Source organism: Perna viridis, chromosome 1 (genome assembly GCF_037379345.1).
Source record: "Perna viridis isolate PV_CMFRI_1.1 ecotype Kerala chromosome 1, ASM3737934v1, whole genome shotgun sequence".
NCBI classification, from domain to species: Eukaryota; Metazoa; Mollusca; class Bivalvia; order Mytilida; family Mytilidae; genus Perna; species Perna viridis.
Genome location: NC_142445.1, coordinates 10,198,341 through 10,219,710, shown reverse-complemented (window position 1 = coordinate 10,219,710; position 21,370 = coordinate 10,198,341). Strand labels below are relative to the sequence as shown.

General features: G+C 33.5%; 1 protein-coding gene across 3 annotated transcripts; it reads right to left on the bottom strand.

Annotated features, from left to right (window-relative positions):
• Positions 1 to 1,766: 1,766 nt before the first annotated feature.
• Positions 1,767 to 16,106, bottom strand: LOC148627177 (uncharacterized). Of its 3 annotated transcripts, XM_088569160.1 has the most exons (7): positions 15,911 to 16,106; positions 15,759 to 15,781; positions 5,966 to 6,358; positions 5,059 to 5,190; positions 4,350 to 4,436; positions 3,751 to 3,855; positions 1,767 to 3,013 (listed from the first exon to the last, which is right to left on the bottom strand). In XM_088569160.1, exons 3-7 carry the CDS (start codon positions 6,317 to 6,319, stop codon positions 2,060 to 2,062), a joined length of 1,632 nt encoding a protein of 543 aa, XP_088425286.1. In that variant the 5' UTR covers positions 6,320 to 6,358; positions 15,759 to 15,781; positions 15,911 to 16,106; the 3' UTR covers positions 1,767 to 2,059. The 3 variants fall into 3 exon arrangements, with proteins under 3 accessions (XP_088425286.1, XP_088425268.1, XP_088425278.1); XM_088569142.1 differs by lacking the exon at positions 15,759 to 15,781; XM_088569152.1 differs by lacking the exons at positions 15,759 to 15,781; positions 15,911 to 16,106 and adding an exon at positions 11,828 to 11,992.
• Positions 16,107 to 21,370: the final 5,264 nt, after the last annotated feature.

The window sequence follows — 21,370 nt, the reverse complement described above, 5'->3', positions numbered from 1 at the left end:
TTTCCTTGAGGAAAAAAAAAACGGGATAATCAGTATCATTATCTAATGTACCCCTATTACACGGACTAGCAAGAAAAATGATCGTGAACGCTGGTCAATTACAATGTGAACGCGACGGGCGGTTTGAAGGACTGTCGATGATCCACCGCTGATCGAAGGGTTAAAGAGATAAGCCTTATTTCTCAAATATTGGATTACTAGTTAACACATTTTAAAAAGGAAGAATGTCTGTCAAAGTATTTGTGTTGTATTTCCTAATTGTAGCGAACTTGTAATATAGTGTACATTTCATGCAATCATTAAAACCGTTTATCAATGCATGTTTAATTACAAAGGCAATAGGAACAAATTACATCATTTCTAAATGTAAAAAACGTATTGTATGGCCACCTACATATTCATACGTCAACTGTTGATCCTGAAAATGTTACTGAATTAGCATGAAATTGCAAGCGTTGCCATGCTATGTAAACCTTACTGGTATGGCAATCACACGAAACAGAAAGTCGATATCTGAAAAGTCAAAATTGCTTAACACAGAACCAAGTTTGAAATAAAACATTTCAATTGAAGCCGATTTTTGTTTGTGACGAAATTTTTTTTCTATATTGTGAAAATAGCAAAGTCCTCCTAAACAGGACGTTGACATCAGACATTCACCAAAATCGCTTTAAACAAAATATGTGCAATCTATATAAAGTCACAAACCAAATTAGAAATCAAGCTATCCATTTTATGTAACACCAATGCAACATTCGAAGGACAAAATTAGTATTATGAATTGACCGTCTGTTGTCCTTTTAGAGATTTCAATCGGATCAGATGTTAAGAATTCTGGGACGCCGAATCGTCCATCGAACAAAGAGTAGTCAATAAAATCTGATGATATATTAACTGTTTCAAATAGGAACTCAGGACTTTCTGAAAGGCTTAGTACTTGGTTCCCTCTCGTTATTACTTTTGGAATAACCTCCCCTCCCTTACAAAATCGGATGCCGTAGATGTATTACTATGCTATGAAAGTGGTCAAAGGGACGATATCGGATTCATGATTTTAAAAATTGATCAAGTAAATGGTAAAATGTATAAATGGCCCGTGTCAAACTGAGAAAATGATATTTAAAAAATCTTAAAACTCTAATGCTGAAAACGACATGTAACTTCTAGCAAAGTGTGGGGTTTATAGTGATGGGGTGCCCGTACTTCATTCCTTCCGTTATACAGGGGGTTACTCATTATATACCACTGAATAGAACTGAATAAAACTTTCACAGAATCATTATCACATGTTCCCATTGTGCATCTCCTATTTCAGATTTTGATCCGAATCAATTTAGGGAGTTTCACATACAGAGTAATCGGGTTAGGAAACACTAGCTGTACACTGAAGAAAAATCTTTAATGGTTGACCAAAATTGACAAGTGAAATGCTACTAAAATACTTGCCTTGTTATTTGATTCTTACATCTCCCGGTTTCTGTAGCTCACTACTCCTAATAACTATCGCAAAATTTTCAAAACTTTGGAAAGTGGGGGATTTGATGATCAGCATGTCACCCTTCTGGTTAGATATATGTACGTGACGCCAAATATAATTTCATGTGTGTATGATATTTTTTTAATATTTTTTTTTATTTGTGTCATTTTTCTTCCTCGCTTTACTAATCTTCATAGACCTATAAGTCGTTTTTAATGGTAGCCGAAGTAGTTTCGTTTTAAAAAGATTCGTGTTAATAACATCTAAGTCTGGTTGAAATAAATACAAATACATGTATAAGGCTTTTAATTAGTCAGGTTGTTTTAGAAGTTAAAACGCGATTTAACGAAACAAAATTCAACACCACATTAACATGTGCGAAAACAATATACATTTAATGAAAAAAGAGTCCATTAATTGAAACCTCTGGTGTTGATGCTTTCATTTGTTTGTAGTTTCACATGTATCTACCATGCTGTATGAAGGTCAAAGTAATTTAAAACAATTACAACTTTCATACTATAGTATATCGTAGTTTTAAAAAAAAACAATAAATAACAATTTAACAACAAAATTATGTATTCACCATCGGTAAAGGTGGTTATAATTACGATTGACACTCAGAAGTTTTCTCTGCTGAGCTGATTTTGATAGTCTGTTAAATACGTTATCTGAGTTTTTATGGCACCACTGGTTTATTTTTAGAGAAGGCACAGTACCCTTTTTGTCATGCGTAGGAAGTTTAAGGTTAGAGTCTCTTCTCAGTAACGATGACTGTCTTAGAATTTTTGTTACTTCTGCCGTGGGAGAACAATGCATTGACTGGGCGGATGATCGTCTGCTGTTAGAAGCTGGTGTAAAAGAACGCATAAAAGGAAGACTTTGCACAGAAATAGTATCGTTCTTAAGGCATGACGGCTCCCGCTGACTTTCCCAGTTTCGTTTCTCAAAGACGTAACTACCAACGGCCTTGATGTTACGCGCAACGGGCGCGCTTTTACTTGGCGCTCTGTACCCTTTGTAACACTGATCGTTGTGACTTTGGAGCGCCATGGACGCTTTTGTTGCCCTGTGAAACACTAATGGTTTTTCTGGAGGAGTATACACGTGAGGACTGAAATGTCCCAAGTATGGAGACAGACTCGGGGACATAGTCCCATACCCATCGTCTTTACCTTGATCGTTTAACTTTCCTAACATTTCAGAAAATAAAGTGTCTTCAGTATTTTTATCATGACTTCTTGGACTTGGATGCCCAGAATCGGTCTCTGTGTCCCCTGAATCTTCGCAAGAATCGTCTTCTTCGTCGTCACTCTCCCGCAATTCCGGTGGAAGCATTTCTTTTGGAATCGGTGGGGCAGGAGGACGCTTTGACCAGATGTGTCGCGATTTCACTGGTACAAATGGGAAAATGTTATTGTTTTTTACATCAATGCATTCGACAATATGATCGTTGCCAAGGTCAAAGGCTAAATCTCTACAACTTTTCTCATGACAGTCTATTCGTTTGCCCTTCTTCTCACTATCACGTAAATGCTGTCAAAAAGAAAATAAGAAATTAGATGCGTAGTATTGATAGAAAAAAGGACGGATAGGTAGCAAATGCACCGCGCATAAACTAAATCATAAACTAAATACAAAATGGTTTGCAGAGATCAACAATAGGTATTCAATAATTGTAAACACACCTTTATGTAAGGCGCGAAAAGTCCTCAAAACAAAAGTAATAAAATGCATGGTAACAGAACGAAGACACTTCTTCAAAATAAAAGTTGAAAGTAAAATAACGCAACTAAGGCACATCAATGTACATCTCCTGACTGGACAGGCGCATGTCTGCGGTGGAATTGAAGTAGTTTTATCAGGTCTTATCCATTCCAAATCAAAAATGAACTGAAATAACAAACAAACACACCGTAACTTTCACTCAATGATACATCCATCTCTCTCTCTCTCTCTCTCTCTCTCTCTCTCTCTCTCTCTCTCTCTCTCTCTCTCTCTGAAATACTTGAACATACAACATATGGTGGATACTCATACTTGAATTAAGGTCTTTTTATAATTTTTCAAAGATTTTCAAGGTGTTGTATGCAGTTTAAAATACCTAAGTCTGATTGCTCTTTCTACATGATGTCTTAAACTTATATTTGTTTTAAGTTGTCATTTTCAAACACCATAGATATTAAAGTAGTAACTCCATTTTTGGGAAAAGATTCTCGCTAGAATGATATACTGTTATTTGCATACCAAGAAACATTTTTGTGAAAACTTACGAAGTGTTTGGTCCTGAAGTTATAATCAACTCCTATATCAATCAGAAACTCTGCTATCTCTGTCTGTTCCGATCTGATTGCTGCCATCAGTAAATTTTCCTTGTACTGAAATATGACAGTGTAAATGTTCAAAGAAATAAGATGCAACATATAAATATAAATGTCATAGAAAATTAAAAAAAAAATGTTTAAAGTTGTATTTATCCTTATGTTCTTTACATGTCATGAATCCTACCGGACTAAACATCACTGCAAGTGAATAATATTGGATTTAGTGCTGGCTTCGCTACTTGTATTCTTGTCGAATGGGCCGGTTTGTATTTTATCATAGACAATATGTGAAGTATAAATCCCGCAACTTTGTGTGTCAAACCAAAAAAAGTTTTCCATGTTTAAGATTTTTAAACCACCAAACTATTTTTTTAAAATAGTGGTAAATGAAGGTTTGAGTGTCACAAGCAGTCCTGATCACATCACGCCGCAGTCTCCAGCAAGAAATTAGCCGAGTGATAGTATTTTCTTTTATGGATTTAGAATGGTATGTTGTCGCATGTGTATCATACTGATACGAGTGGTTGTCTCGTGTGTAGTATACTTACCCACGTCATATTAACGTCAGCATTCTTTTTCTCTAGACAGTCCTGAAGGGTCATCCATTGTCCATTTCTGACTGCGTTGTACATATCCTTTGAAAGCACAATATATATGATAGAACTCAGACCGTTTACATGCCTAGTTCAATTTTTTTTCAACATTACATTTGTAGATTAAAACAAGTGCAGAGTCTTCACGACCAACAGTTGAACACTAAACCTAACATATAATATAATCCTTTTTGTATGTTTATGCAATCAACACCATGACCAAATTTCTGACCAACAAAACTTGACGTTTTAATCGTACGCCATTGTTATTATCTGTGGTTGGTAGAACGAAATCCTGTGAACAGAACACAAATTACAAGACCAAGAAAACAACACTGAAGAACAAGTCAAACAACACAAAGAAATGACCATCGAGAACCCAACTTATTCAGGTGCTTCGGGTCGGGTGAGCAGTCATGTATCTTACAAGACGTTTATCAAGCTGCTCGTTGAAGAAAGTATCAGGGAGAAAAGGAGCAAATGGAGATTTCAGGTTTTTATTGCTCATTTTGCGTAAAATTGCACAATATCAACATTTTTTTCCTTAAAAATAGGGTTTCACACCCTCGGAAGCACCGCTGGGACCGCCTATTTGAAATACCCAATGTTGGTCATTGACGATAGCAATAAAATGTTTAAAATATCTTTCTGTAAACTATAATACCTCTTTTTCTTCGTTCGTCATTTCTGTTTCCTCTTCCTCTTCAATTTCATCATCCTCTCCCTTACTACCCTCTGTCATTTCGTCTGATGCGCTTCTGTCTTTTTTCTTCGTTTCCTTGTTTTCGTTAAGTACCTGTTAACAGAGAGTTAAATATAGTCAGCAGTTAGAAAAACGCACCTCAAGCCACCTCTTTATTTGCTTTTGTTTCCTATAATACAATTGCATTAATTGCATTGTTATTGCATAAAAATATAACGTAAAAGTGTATATTGGATGTGTTTTAGATAACTGTTTGGATAAATCTATTAAGAAAGATCGTGAATTTCTATAAAAATAAAAAAAGTATATGAAAGCAAGGGAGGTCCAACTAATCAACAAACTTCTTAAATTTCATTTAGTGTCAACACTTTATATAAAGCCGAGAGAAATGAATATGTTTAGGATCCCATGGCTACGCGAGTGATTCCAAATTAAGCCTGTTTAGTATACCTGCATTGCAATTTGAAAATAAACATATGGATATTGGTTTGTTATTTTCAATATCAGGAATTCAGAAAAATACCTCAGAATGCAAAACAAGAATCAATAAATTCATTGAAGGACATTGTTTCATAAAATCGATACATTGATTTTAGGTCTTTAATAAACCAGCCACCCAACAGACAACAACAGGATTAAACCATTGAATTTCTGTCTGTTAAATCCGTGTTTTTTTTTTATTTATTTTTAGTAGTTCAGATTGTTCAGTTAAGCGATAATATTTGAATGATCTAATTCCCCTCTACCCACTACTCGCTAATAAAATGGTCGGCGCTTTGTCGATTGTATGCTTGTGCGTTAATCTCCTTGGAAACATGAGAAACAATACCAAAATATTGAGAGGATATTAACACAAGTTTATGTTTACCTTTTCGTTTCCATTGATATCTTTCGTCCTTTCGTTTTTCTTTGATTCTTTATTGTTAACGGTAAGCTTTTTCTCTCCATCCTTTGCTTTGGTTTTCTCCTTTTTCAATTCTCCATTTTCTTTACTGTCATTTTTCTTCTTCGTTTCTCTTTCTCCCCTTTCCTTTTCTGTTCGTTGTTCTATGTCTTTTCCTTTGGAGAGATTTTCTTTTTGCTTTTCTGGCCTTTCTTTTTCTTGTTTATTGTTTTGCGAATTTGTTGTTATCCCCACGTTCTCAACATTTTTGTCTGGTCTTGGTGTACTTGTGTTACGTCTACCCAGGTCATCAAAATCTCGCAGATCCACGTCGGCCATGCTTCATACTTGATAAATCTCCCGTCACATTTTAATCCTCTGAAATTGAATACGAGAATTTCTCATATAAATGAGATTTTGGCTAATTTGCATATGTTCGTGCTGTTAGAAAATCGAAAAAAAATAAAAACTCTTATAAGCTTGTAAATGGTAAAATCCAACTTAAAACCATGTTCCCAATTGGTAAGTTATAAAACCTTTTGTAACAATTTTAATGTGGGACCTGGGTGTAAGTTCGATTTTAAATCACTAAAACAATTTTAATCCCGACAAATTAAATGTTCGATATAAGAATAGTTTAAAAGGCAAAATTCACGTGAATTTAAAGTAAATGTCGAACTATGGAAACAATTTTGGTATTGGTTAGTCCTTTTCTAGGTAGTGACAGTAAGACGAAATCACAAGCGCTTCTTCAGGTTAACGGAAGGGGTAGTCTTATGACCGTCAAATATCCGCGTTCGAGCGTCTTAGTTACTTCCTAAGTAACTGTAAATCTCTACTGTTGTCTTAAGATAATTTTCTAAAACAGAAAGGATTCAGGCAATGACAGACATATAAGACAGTCTAGGGGAAAAGACACCTAAACCCACAAAGAAGAGCCGACACCGATATGGGTTAGAGTGCGGGTGCCATTGAGTAGCTATCTGGCCGTAATGTTTCAAAGATTCGTCTTGTTTCTTTCTGGGGAAAAAATGTCTCTTTCTGTAAAATAAACTTATCAGTCAATTCGCCGAATGTTCTAAAGAAGACCAGACTTAAAGAAATCAGTCAATTAGCCGGGTGTTCTAACGAATACCAGACTCTTAAAAATTCAGTCAATCAGCCGGATGATCTAAAGAATACCAGACTCTTAAAAAATCAGTCAATTAGACGGGTGATCTAAAGGATACCAGACTCTTAAAAAAATCAGTCAGTTAGACGGGTGATCTAAAGAATACCAGACTCTTCAAAAAATCAGTCAATTAGACGGGTGATCTAAGGAATACCAGACTCTTTTAAAAAATGCTGTGTCGATGTCAAAGCAGCGTTTGTAGACCGTGAAAGTGTTTGTTTGGTTCTTATTTTCCAAGTATTTATGAGATACTTTGGAATGGTTACTCGTACGCTCTTATAGAGACTTAAAAAGATTAAGAGATTACTTATATTCATACGCATTTTTTTTACTTTTCTGTAACTTTCAATAATTTCAAGTTTAAATCAACAGATGAAAAGTATGTCAAATTAAGCATACAGTGTCTAGACAATTTTACTTTTTTTGGTTAACTCAAAAATTAAAATTTTGCAATGTAGAAATAAGCTTCAGATTCCAGTTAGAAAAAAAGGGATTTTATAAATAAAAAACACCTTTTGACTTTAACTTGAGCATTTATCATAAATATGTTGACATTTTTATATCCGTATTGATTTCTATTTGACTTTGAAAAAGTAAGCCAAAAACTTGTAATAGAAGTATATCAAGTTCATACAATTATCTATGTAAATACAAAATCAAGTATCTCAGTTGTCGAGATGAAATCGAGAATTTGGTTTACGAGCAGTCTTGCACATGCATATGCATTCAATAGTAATTCGTTTCCCTGTGTAAACCAAATCTAAAAAGTTTCTACCTACTAAATATCGAACTTTCTATATATTTTTTGTTTGATAGATAAAGGGATTCATAAGAAAAAAATAATTAATTTCGAGTATTGAGTACAAGTACCATAATGGCTTCTCGCACTGCACGAAAAATAAACACCACTGTCATTAGAATCAAATGTCTCGTGTACCTTATGTAACTATTCATAACTGAAGGTTTCAAATGATGTTTTTTTTTTACAAATATGATGATGCATATCCTATAATACTGGGAGAGGCGGAGGAGAAAATGAAGGCCGGTTCTCGGATTTCCACTGAAATAGATACAGATGTTACCAACGGACGGTATATTATTGATTATTTCTATTCTGATTCATAACTATGTAATGTACATGTACATGTATATAGAGGCAGACATCTCAAAATGTGATCAATGTAATCGCAGCTCCATTTGATCATGTTTTTAGTAATTATACAGGAAAGATAATTTATGCATATCAGGATCTGTTATGTAATATATATTATATATATTTTTTCATATTAACATAGAAATGTCATCATAGTTCTTCTAATGTTTCATTTATATATAGCGTTCCAATATCAGATTTGAAACCTAATGGCCGAAAGCGGGTCTGATTCCCGATTGAGTCTCGGACTAAACCAACCAACTGTGCCTTATAGAACAAAGCACTGTATTGGTTTGTGTCGAGGCATAATATGCCGAGGGCATGTCTTCTTGTAAGCTATTAGTTTAGGATATAAGTTAACACGTTTAGTATCCACTATTTGAAAATGTTAGAAACCGAGTTAGTGAAAAGCTGACTCTCAACAGAATAAAATCAGTATTATGTTTTTGTTTCCTTTAGAAAAACTCCAGAGTCACGGACGATATCAAACATACTACCACATTAAGGTCGACAATAAAGGGTGAAAAACAGTCATATCTTATCACGATAATTCATGTTTAATCCTTCATATTTCATATACAATTTATGGAACGGATTCAATTTAACATCGTGGCACTTGATACCTGACAATATCGTCGATATATTTTATGAAAAGATTTGCTTCTTAATCAGATTAAAATAGTTATTAACGAATTAAGTTCTGATTTGTAAATTACAATTATGTTTTATTAACCTGTAATAATATCATTATCCGGTCATGAGAAACATTCTAAGGCAATATGACCCTCTTAGTATAAAACATTGATAAAGATTTAAATTATTATGTTTATTGTTGAAAATCTCAATTGTTCGGACCAACTTCCTTCTGTGCAAAGTTTATTTAATGAAACGACAGGAAGTGTTTCTTTCACGAGGAGTGTTCCAATTGTTAAAATACCTGCAATTAAAAGGGGTTAACAAGATATTGTATCCCGAAACGTATTAAAAATAGGTGGCTATAGACAAATTTCTACATCAACGTGGATCTGTCTAAGGGAAACTTGCTAGTCCAAATTCTTGATCAATAATCCTGAACTTTTCAGTGTAATTTGAAGGAACACTAATAGTGGACGACATCACACTATAAAAAGTTTGTAACACATGAAATAAATGCTATTTTCTATTACAATAGGGTTATCAAATGAATTACGTTTCAAAACTTTACAACTTCGTCTTATCCTGTCTGTAATGGTGCACGGGAAAGAAAGGGTGTACTCTACCTCTTGACTTTAACTTTTAAACATAAATGGAAATTTCAAACGAAAGAGTTTGACAAAATATTCCAATACCATTTTTAAGTAACAATATAAATAATTACATTTTACAAGAACTGTAGACTAAAGCCCCCTTTTGTGAGTAAAACCCGGGATTTGTAATATTAGCTAATTAAAAACATTCGCGTGTAATAAAATGGAAAGGTCTTAAAAGAGCGTTTTGTTTTGTACTTAAGTAAGAATAATTGTCAATAATGGACGTCTCACAAAACTAGTATAAGGCATGATAAACCATAGACAAAATGAAGTGTGATGGTATTTCACTTATATGAAACATCTGATGTTCATTCACTCACTTCGTACAACTAATCTGTTTTAAAGCAACTAACTTAAAATACCAAACTAAAAACCTAAAAATAGACATTAAAGACCTTAACTTAAAGAAAAAAAAACAAAATTGAAGTAATCAAATATTACTAGTATATAAGTTTCAGGAGGATAGTACATGTGTTTTACCCTGACCTATCAAGACTCGGTTTTAAAGGTCGTAAATGTATAGTCAAAGATTTTTGTTTTACATTTAACCCGTTTTGGGGCAAAAAAGTTCAAATAATTGGATATTGGTGACAGTCTCATTTTAAGGGGTAAAGGGCACAGAAATCTCCCATGTATTTTTTTTAAAGTTAAAATATAACAAATGATTCTATTCTTGTTTTTTTCTAGTTTCGTTTACACAAAAACAAAAACAAATCATGCCTGTATAACTTCAAACCGCTTTTTATTGTTCCCATGACCCATAGACCTTAATTGTTCCCATGACCCATAACCCTTGTTTGTTCCCATGACCCATATGCCTATATTATTCTCATGACCAATAGACTTTTATTGTTTCCATGACCCATATACCTTAATTGTTCCCATGATCCATAGACATTTATAGTTCCCAGGTCCAATAGACCTTTATTGTTCCCACGACCCATATATCTTTGTGGTTCCAATGACCCTTAGACCTTTATTGTTCCCATAACTCATAGACCTTTATTGTTCCCATGACCCTTAGACCTATATTGTTCCCATGACCCATAAACCTTTATTGTTCCCATGACCCATAGACCTTATTGTTCTCATGACCATTAGACCTTTTTTGTTCCAATGACCCTTAGGCCTTTATTGTTCCCATGACCCATATACCTATATTGTTCCCATAATCCATAGACCTTTATTGTTCCCATGACCCTTAGACCTTTTTTGTTCCAATGACCCTTAGGCCTTTATTGTTCCCATGACCCATATACCTATATTGTTCCCATAATCCATAGACCTTTATTGTTCCCATGACCCTTAGACCTTTTTTGTTCCAATGACCCTTAGGCCTTTATTGTTCCCATGACCCATATACCTATATTGTTCCCATAATCCATAGACCTTTATTGTTCCCATGACCCTTAGACCTATATTGTTCCCATGACCCATAAACCTTTATTGTTCCCATGACCCATACCCCTTTATTGTTCCTATGACCCTTAGACCTTTATTGTTCCCATGACCCATAGACCTTAATTGTTGCCATGACCCATAGACTGTATTATTCCCATGACTCATAGACCTTTATTGTTCCAATGACCCATAAACCTATATTGTTCCCATGACCCATAGACCTATATTGTTCCCATGACTCATAAACCTTTATTGTTCCCATGACCCATAGACCTATATTATTCCCATGACTCATAATCCTTTATTGTACCCATGACCCTTAGATCTTTTTTGTTCCCGTGACCCATAGACTTATACTTAAACGAAGAAACTGACACGAAAAAATGTTGTTTTTTTTTCATCCGACAGGAAGCGTTTTTTTTTTTTTTTACAAGATGGTATTTAGTATTCATCACGAAGTTCACGTATCGAACAGTGTTTTTCTGATACAGGTACCAAGTTTCATCCAAAATACTGTTGGAATAAAGTCAGTTTACAACACAGACTAGAATTGGGTGGAATGTATACATTTCTATCCCATACTTCGTCATACCAAAGTATGACGCCCAAAATACTGGTTCGATTTTCCTGTGATGAAGGAACAAAAACATGTTCTTAAGATCACTAAGGTAACAGGAAAAGGAAATAAAACCATACGATTGTATACCCCTCCCTAAAAATACTTCCATCTTGGTGCGACCGTTTTTTTTTAATATTTACTATTACAGATGAGCTGAGATAGTTTTTGAAGTCGTGACTGTACATATAAACAAAGATTATAGACGTGTACTTACTTTAGAAGTGTTTTAAATACTCCGGTTAGAATACTACAGTCTGTCAAGACTAACTTTTTCCAAAAATGACTCGAGTGTAAGACACTAAATCTGACCTATCATACACCTTTACTTTTGATTCTTTGGCTTATATTAATTAATAAATGCCTTGACGACACAGTGTACACTTACTTCCCGGGGATGGATTAACAAAGCGAAATTTGGATAAGAATACATCAGTGATTTGATGATTAAATAGTTTAAATACACTTCAAGGCATACCACTATGGCCCTTTTGAAATCCAGACTTAAATATAGACCTTTAAAGGTTGTCTTAAGGTCTTTAAATGAAATTCAATGATAACTAATTTTGTGTTGACTTGTGACATTTTTAGATAATACCTCTATTCGTGTTTGTATTTTATCAGTCTTTCGTCAAATAAAAAAAAAAAACTCTTTCGTTATCAACTATATGGAGTGGAATGTGTTAATCGATGCAGACATTACTTGAAAGAATAAGCGTTACATGGAACAAATCATGGATATATACAATGAGCCATGGTTTATCCAGCAATCACTTATTATAACAAACATGTCCTGCTACAAATTGTTTTATAACAAAAATTTTAGAAAGGGTCCTCAGTACATTAACAAATAGTATTGTAACGGTTAAACTATTAAACTACCCGATTTTTGTACATATCCAATTATCCTTGCGACATATCACCTACTTGTGTATAGCAGAGGTAAGTTTAACATGGATCGACGTTCAGTCGCTTTACCCAGCTCCACGCAGCCGCAGTAAGACATTTCTCTCATACTATTCTCTAGAAAGATTCTCGAACGTCAGACGCCGTTCGGAGTTTGTCACTTTCCGTTACATACAACTCTTCAAAGCAATTAATCGTGAAAAAAAACATATATTATAGTGCGGACAAATAGTACAAATAGGATTAGAAGTATTGGTATCATTATTCTGTTAGCCTGTCTTCCAGAAGATATTACGAGGACTAAGTATAAGCACGCGGGAATTCATCATGACTCACTGTATATAGCTTTTAAGATCTATATCGGTGGCAAATTTTATCTTAAAGTACATTTAAACTTTTAAATTCACTTGAGAACAGGTGCAAAATTATGTATATGTGTTCAATTAATTGATGTTAGAAAGCTATTTACAGAACTTTTAATATTCCATTATAATAGCGATCAATGATTAGTAAAAAAAATCTATAACGTAATAAATGGGGTAATACCAGCATTCATTCGTTCTCATTGTAAAAGTCTAGTGAAAATTGAAGTCCCCATCTTTGCATTCATTGGGACAATTCTAACAGAAAGTCATGATAAGTTATTTGATTTTCAATGATTTTAAACCAAATCACAACCAATATCCTCGTGTTTTCATCTCTGCTTTTCAGTTGTTAGCAGCACTAATCAAACATGAATACCTTCTATTAACAATGACAATGGGGAATGGTGAAGCTGTTTTATCTAGAAATCAATTTATATCTCTATTATCATAGTAATGGAACTATTAAACAGCACGAACTTACACAAAAATAAAGTCTCTTTGTGATGGATATCGCAATGGCTATCCCTTCCTCCGGAAAATTATTGTTAGTTAGATGTTAATTATGCCATCTTTTAACATGTCATCCGATTCTAAAAACTATAGCATTGCCTTGTCAGTGTAACGTTTTATACCACCTCTTTGAAAAGCGGGATATATATTGATATAAGTCTGAAAAATTCCCAACGATGTTAGAACTGTCAAATTTGCTACACTGCTCCATTTGATCCGATGGAGCAGTGTAGCGAATAGAGTCGTCACATTCTGAGACGTTTATATAATATTGATTTGTTGTGACATGCATCATTAATTTGATCCTCTATCCTACGTAATAACATTTAAGATGAACTGTTCCGTACTACCATACATCGTGTACTAAGTTACAGTCCTAGATTAATCCTACGAGGAGGAATGACCCGGTCAGCGAAAGCTATATTTCAATATAGCCTAGCTGGCCGTGTGGTCTAGGGCGCTGGACTTTATGCAGGCAGTGTTGCCATAGATGTCACAGCGGTACGAGTTAGAGTCCCGTGGAGGGAACGACCATAAATTTGCATCGCAAATTTAACAGTTCTAACATCGTTGGGAATTTTTCAGATCTTTCTATACGTTTACATATCTTCCCTGTATCAATTTGATCTGATGGAGCAGAGTAGAGAATAGAGTCGTCACATTCTGAGACGTTTGTATATATTGTATACCTTCCATTTTTACTATTTTGGGATTTTCTTATGCAAAAAGATACATCGTCATTCTGCTAACAATAGGACATTCGTCCTATCCCTTACTCGCCAGTTTACTGCTAGGTGCCTTTATAACGTCCATTTTTCATTTCCATTTTAATACATTTGTGGGGTTCCTGATTAAAAAACATGATCGTTCATGGATCAAAAGGTGTGGGAGTGGCAATTCTCTCTGCAACAACTTATAACAGCCAGTTTATATTTGACAGAAACTTTATGTAGGGCGCGTCTCAAAGTGTGCTTAGATTTGACTGAACTTCCTGTTTGACTTACGGCTAAAAACCACTAATTCCACTTCCCTTAGGCTTCTATGCTATTTTCACAATATTCAATGGCTTCTCTGGACTTTACCTTAACTTTAACCTGCAGATGACTATATATCAGCATGATTCTACATATGTCAGCTCACAATCCTTAGAATGGCATGTGGGGTTAGCAGACTTGCAGTGCAGTACTGGTCACCGGAAGTGAAGGGTCTATAAATAGCATGGGAAATCCCAGTGTTTTCACAAGATAGGGGTATATTTAAAAATCATTATGGAGATTAGGCTTCACATCACAAGAAGCAAAATGCACCTATAAAATGTACAGAAATGTTTTTCCTTTCAGAAACTGTTTAATTTTTTTAAATAAGATGAGAACTTTTTTCACAGCACTATGAGGAACAGGGGTAATTTCTGCGTAGGACTATTTTTGCGTACGTTCCAAATGCTCATTGGTTCAATTGGTGGTCTGTAACCTAAATTACTAGTACATATATATTTAAATTGAACATATGGTTTCTTGAGAGGAAAGCGGGTATCACCTTGTAAACTTTGCTTACAGTTTGTAATAGGACTTCAGTTAAGCTGTCTCTACCTACTACTACGCTATCATTGAAGTAAATTTGGATCGTAACGTTCAGTGGCGGATCCAGGGGGTTGGCACGTCCCTTTTTATTGGAAAATTTGTAATTTTCGTTTGTAAAAATGGCAAATAATGTCCTAGCCCCACCCCCACCCCGATTGTGAGGAACCCGACTGGCACCCTCTTTTTCGATCCGCCCTAACGTTCATTATACATTTCATTTTGATCGTTACAAGCCTGTACTAATCGTCTGAAATTAATTAAATAAACTCCCGTTAGGCGAATAGTTTCACAAGGACACTATTTTTTCTGTATCCCTTCTGATGCAGTGACATAACTAGCATAGAAAGAAATCATATTGTTGACTAACGTTCGAATATTGGCCTAAATATATAATTCAAAGTGTGCCAATACGGAATATAGCTGTCCAATGCGGTATTTAGCCGTCCAATACGTGATACTGGACTGGTTAAAATCCATATTGGCCTTGCGTATTGGACTAGTTACTCAATAAAGGTATAATTGCGTAAGGTTTTCCATATTGGCCGAGTGATTGGTCCTCGGCTAGAAATACTGGACTGAGGCTACCATCATGGCCAGCCTCGGACCAATAACTCAGCCAATGGGGAAAACCTTAGGCAATAATACTAATATATATAATGGTTACAATATCGCAATACTAGATGTAAAATGAAACCAACGTTTGAACTCGTACACTGATCTTATAAAAAAGCATTATAAACATTCAGATTCATATTTCTTTCAACTATTAATGAGTTAAAACGCTTACCTTTTACACTTCTCTCCGATATTCTATTGAAAAAATTCAGAATTAAAATCTAATTGATATTTTCGGAACACTGTGCAAAATTCATAAGTCAACTTAATTCAATAGAATTCACAACTATTATCCGAAATTTAAACGTAAAAATTTCTACCAACCTTAGACGATAGAATCGTTCACAAGAAATCCTACACATATGCCCGAATATACCTATTCATAACTTTAGTATATTTTAATTTATTTAAATTCCGATATCTCTTGACTTAATCAATTGAAACTACTGTTAAACTGTCTATCACAGCGTCCTATAGAATGCACTACACGCCAGGAGACGACAGAATATGGGTATCGATCCCGAATCGTCGTTCGTGTTTGGGAAGGAGCCAAGTTGTAGCATACTCGATGCATATCTCTAAAGCCTTACACCTTGACAATTAAGAACGTTTGTAAATATACTAATATTGACAAATTTAAAAGGTACAAATCAAAGTTTATTGCAGTTGTACAGTTATACTTAATGTTTGCCAAGGAGTTAAGAGATTATGAATCAATAGGTTGGAAGCCTGATAAGAAATGTTGACTTTCTTCAACTCTCACTTGAATTACATATAAAACTTGCCAACATCGATGAAATTCAGCCAACAAGGTCTTTAACATCCAGAATTTAAAGAGCGACACTGCACTGGATAGGTTTTCATCAGACCTAAAGGGAACTACCATTTGATATTTGATTTTTAAGGAGATGGTTTGGGGTGGGTAAGGGTCTAGGATGAAATCTGAAAGAAAAAGGCAGGACCTAATTTTTTTTCTCAAAATAAACATACCAGATACTCAACTTGCACAATTGAGTTTAAGATGCCTGCTGTTGGTCCCTTTTCCTGACTAGTAAAGATTATAACCCAAGAAACCAATAAAACTTTCCATTGATGTCACAAGCTTACAGAGCAACATCATAAGGATCAATACTATCATACTCATGCCAATATTTTTTTAAAAAGAAAAAGCCTTGGGTTTTTTTACCCCTTTTAGCACTGAATTCATGAACAGTTCATGTTTTAACCCCCCCAAAATAAATCCAAGTGTTTATGGTTTGGAACATTGTGGTACAATGTCATAAATTTATCAGCTTAAAGTTGAATTAAATAAATGATATGAAATTATTGTTTTTTCCCCTTTTAGGTCCATAATTACAAAAAAAGGTATGCTAAGGGTCATTACCCTCTAAACCAATACAAATGACCTTTTAAAGTTTGATTTTCACCAACTAATATTCTCCCATGACAACAAAGTGTCTATGGATGATAATGACCATGTGGCCATTGACGACTGTGCCACACTATCATAAGTCTGCTATTTTCAGTCTTATAAAACTGTCAACAGGGCAGAACACTAACACTGACAATGATGATGACAGTACCATACCGTTATATGACCCAATATGTTTTGTGGTAGTGTAAAAACAATATTGATTAAGAGCTTGATACTGTTAGTTTTAGGTCCATATGATTCTATAATATTTTTTTGTTTTGGTGAAGAAACCAAATTTTCATGAACGATAATGCACTGTAGACTCACATAAACAACAGTTTTCTGTGGTCATAGAAAAGTCCTAGTCCCATAGTTCCAATTTCTTGGTAAAGAGATAGATACTAGGCACTTGAATCTCTATAGGAAACTAACAGAATGACATTGTATACATTTTATAGTTTTCAATATCTACAAGCACACATAACAGATCATTAGAGTACATAAATATAGATCTATAATAGATTCAACCAGACAGAATGTTAATACAGAAACTTGTGATGCAAACTGTAGTTTTTTATATATGTACCTCCCCAAAACTAGATGATTCAAGGAGCATGAGTTATAAAATAGGACTGGCTGGGGAGGAAAACTCCTAATAGAATATTAATATTTTGAATTAGTTTCCAAATTTTTTAACAAATAAACCAAAAAAGACAACAGTTAATATATAGAAAACATTAGAATAAAATGGTAACTTTGTTTCTATTACATATTTAAGGTGAGCTAAAATTAGAAAGTTAACCAATTCTCAATACAGTTTACAAGCTATATTGTCTATTATCAAGTTATCTCCCTTGGTACCAGAACAAGAATATTTAGAGGAGTATATTGGTTCAAGTTTACCTGAAATATATGCAACAGTAAATCAGTTAATATTTTTGAGTTGATGATTAGTTTGAAATTTAACCCATGAATCTATACCAAAAAATAGTGATATTAATTTGGAACTTTAAATATTTTCAGAAATAATACAATATCACAGAACTAAAAATCATCAAAAGTAACCATTAATAAATCAATAATGTACCATTACACAATCATTAAAATAAACATTTATAAACTTGATATTTACTAACACCACGTTGAAATGAAATTAATTAATTTGTCAGCTGCCATATTTATAGGTACAAAACTGTTTACATTACTATAATTGAGACATTTTAAACTGTTAACAATATCTACAAAGTTTCTAATACTTTCAATATTAATAGAACTTTTTCCCTATTTTAGAAACCCTTTTAAGAAGGTAGTGGTAAAAACAAACATTCCAACGAAGTAATTAGTTTTTACATGTTGTACCATGCATCTACGGGTATACATGATACAAATTATCCTGCTATTTATAATAGACCTGATGATTACCAAAACCCTAGCATTTCAATTTATAACATCATAAATGTAATTACAGCTTGATTCATAATTTACGGTCAACAACAACGTGTTCCAACTTTGAAACGGTTGATTAAGTCATTCTTTCAGTATAATCTGAAAACCAAAATTGTGACAGATGGATGGACACACAGACATGAAGACATTTATATACTGAAACTTGTCAAACAGAGTTAAAAAGGCAAGGAAGAAGGAAACAGAAAAATCCAACATATTTATAACGTGAGATAAAGATCTTCTACAGAGAGAGTTCTCCGGCAAAATTTAATAAACAAGGACAGTTGAAGGGATACTGGTGGTACATACAGTGGGTAGAATGTCGGGCAGTGGAAGGTACTCATGGAAAGAGATAAATGAAAGGTCAGAGGGCAGTAAATTCATAAAGGAGAGAAATAAAATGGCATTAAAGAAAGGATAGTCAATTAGAAAAAGGAGCAATAAAAAGACATTAAAGTATATTATTATATATAGAGAAATGATTTACCTACTGTGCCCTGATTAATAAATTTTAATAATTTACATAGTGAAATAAATTAATTTCAACTCTCAGACTTTCTACCACCAAAACGTCATAACAAGAATATCAATCTGCTGATCACAAAATTTTGAAAGAAATTTTGAATATAGCAATAAATTGTGGAGAAAATCTATCACAAGAATATGATAATCAATTAGTAATCATGGATAACCAAAATATAATAACTCGTGTATAGAATGCTTAAAGATTTAACTTGTTATAATATTTTGCTTATTCACTCTTTAAAAATAACTATCCTATTAAATGTAAATATAATAACGACAAGAAAGGTTATATGCTCAGAGAAAAAAAAATATATGTTCCATATTTCACTTAAGGAACAGTTTAACTGTTAACCATTATTAATTACAGTTTAGATAAATTGCTTATCAAATCCATTTAGCTAATAGTTCTAAGATAACATGCTGTTTAAAAAGATACTACAGTAATAAAATCTGGCAAAGCCACTGATTGTTAGTATAGAAATAGCAAAAAATTGCTTAATCTTAAGCCACTAAAAATATTACATAAAAATACTTTTCAACAAGATGTTTCCTGACTACCATCAATGTTTGGTTTTAATTTAGCCAAAAACTTTACACACTTGCAAGGTTCTTGTTTTTTTCTTTACAGAAATGAAATAAAGGCCCAAGTAAGTGCTGTTGAAGCAGCTGAATTCATCAGCTCTGTGTATATATATGGTGTAAAGTAATGAAAAAAAATATACATACCATTAAACAATAACACTATACAGGACTAGGTTTGTTATTTACATAGGATGAAAACAAGTCTATTTACATGTATATCTAAGACCTGGTTAGCCGCAATAAGATGTTAACAACACAATATGTCTATTGATCAGAAGTGTGCTCAGTCATCAATATTAACATGAATTTATCACTATGTTGATACTCATCAAAGTTAACTATTTTTAGTCATTATAGTAAAAGCTTACAAAGACCTGAAATTCCAGTCAAATTAAAGAACATTCTATGTGCTAAAACTAACACTTATATTATGTGCTAATTTTCTGGCAAAACAAGAACGGAAATAAGGATTTTTGATTTCCATGAATGTGATTACACATAGTCTTAACTACAGCTATTACAAACTGGGACTTTGTTAGAGTAGAATTCTTACCTACTCATATATAACTGACTTATCTAAGTGTAAATAATTGACAACAGGAAAACAAGTCCATCAAATGATGAATATCTTTAAATTCTCAAGTCCATTAATTGAAGATTATCTTTTTTTAAATTCTAAGCAAAGAAAAATGAATTGATTTATTTCTGTTCATACAACAAGTCTAGTCTTTCACTGACCTGGCCAGGACAACACTCATTGACCAATAAACATATAAACCACAACACTTAGCCCTATAAGTCAGAAAATATTGTTACAAACAGAAAACTACAAAAAATGTATAAGGCTATTTATACACCTACATGAACTTACAAATGGAATGGACAGCTGCAGTATAGTACATGATAATACTAATCAATGGCAAAAAAAATGAGAAACTGAAAGAGTGATTCCTTTCAAAAGGACAAACATTGTACCAAAACAGTAAAATCTTCGAGTTATCATAAAACATGAAAGTATGCACAGGCAGACGAATATTGGTATACTATAATATGTCTGCCAAAAGATAAATAAGTAAAAAGAAATAAGAATACAGTGTTTCTTCCAAATAAAGTGCTGCACCTTGCAGGGCTAAGTTTTATATATTTTGACATGTTATCTGAAACTTTTCTTGGTATAATCAGTAGTGGATCCAAACATAGGGGAGTTAAAATGTAAAACCTCCTCTCCCCTATATTGTCAGAAAACCTTATTAATTTTGTGCAAATTGGAGTGAGAAATAGCAAATGATAGCCTTGACCAACCATTCATTAATTTCCAGAACTTTTAAAAATGTCTAGATCCATCCCTGATAATGATATATTGGTACTTTGCTTTAATCTATAAGAAAAGCCTTTTGAGTTCTGCTATGCTATTAGGCAACATGCTACATTTCTCAAATTTTATTCACTGAGAGGAGAACAATGCCAAGCTACACTGAAAGTCAAATGGACAACTAATTAATGCATTATTCAATACAGAAAAAAAAGGAGAATAAGTACACAGAGAAATTACTTAACAATAACAATATTACAACTGTACAAACAACTCAACAAAATAACAAATTTTATCATGTCAGATCAAACTTCAACAAACAAAACAACACATCAACATTATGAATTTGGATTACCTCCCTTTATATAAATCAAATGATGATTTCAAATCGAAATCTTCTTTTGTTAACTTTTAAAATTTACTTGGTATTATAAAATAAACAATAAAAATATTACTGAGTTGCTCTGACTCAACTGAAGGTTAGAAGCATTAGTAAAATTTGAAA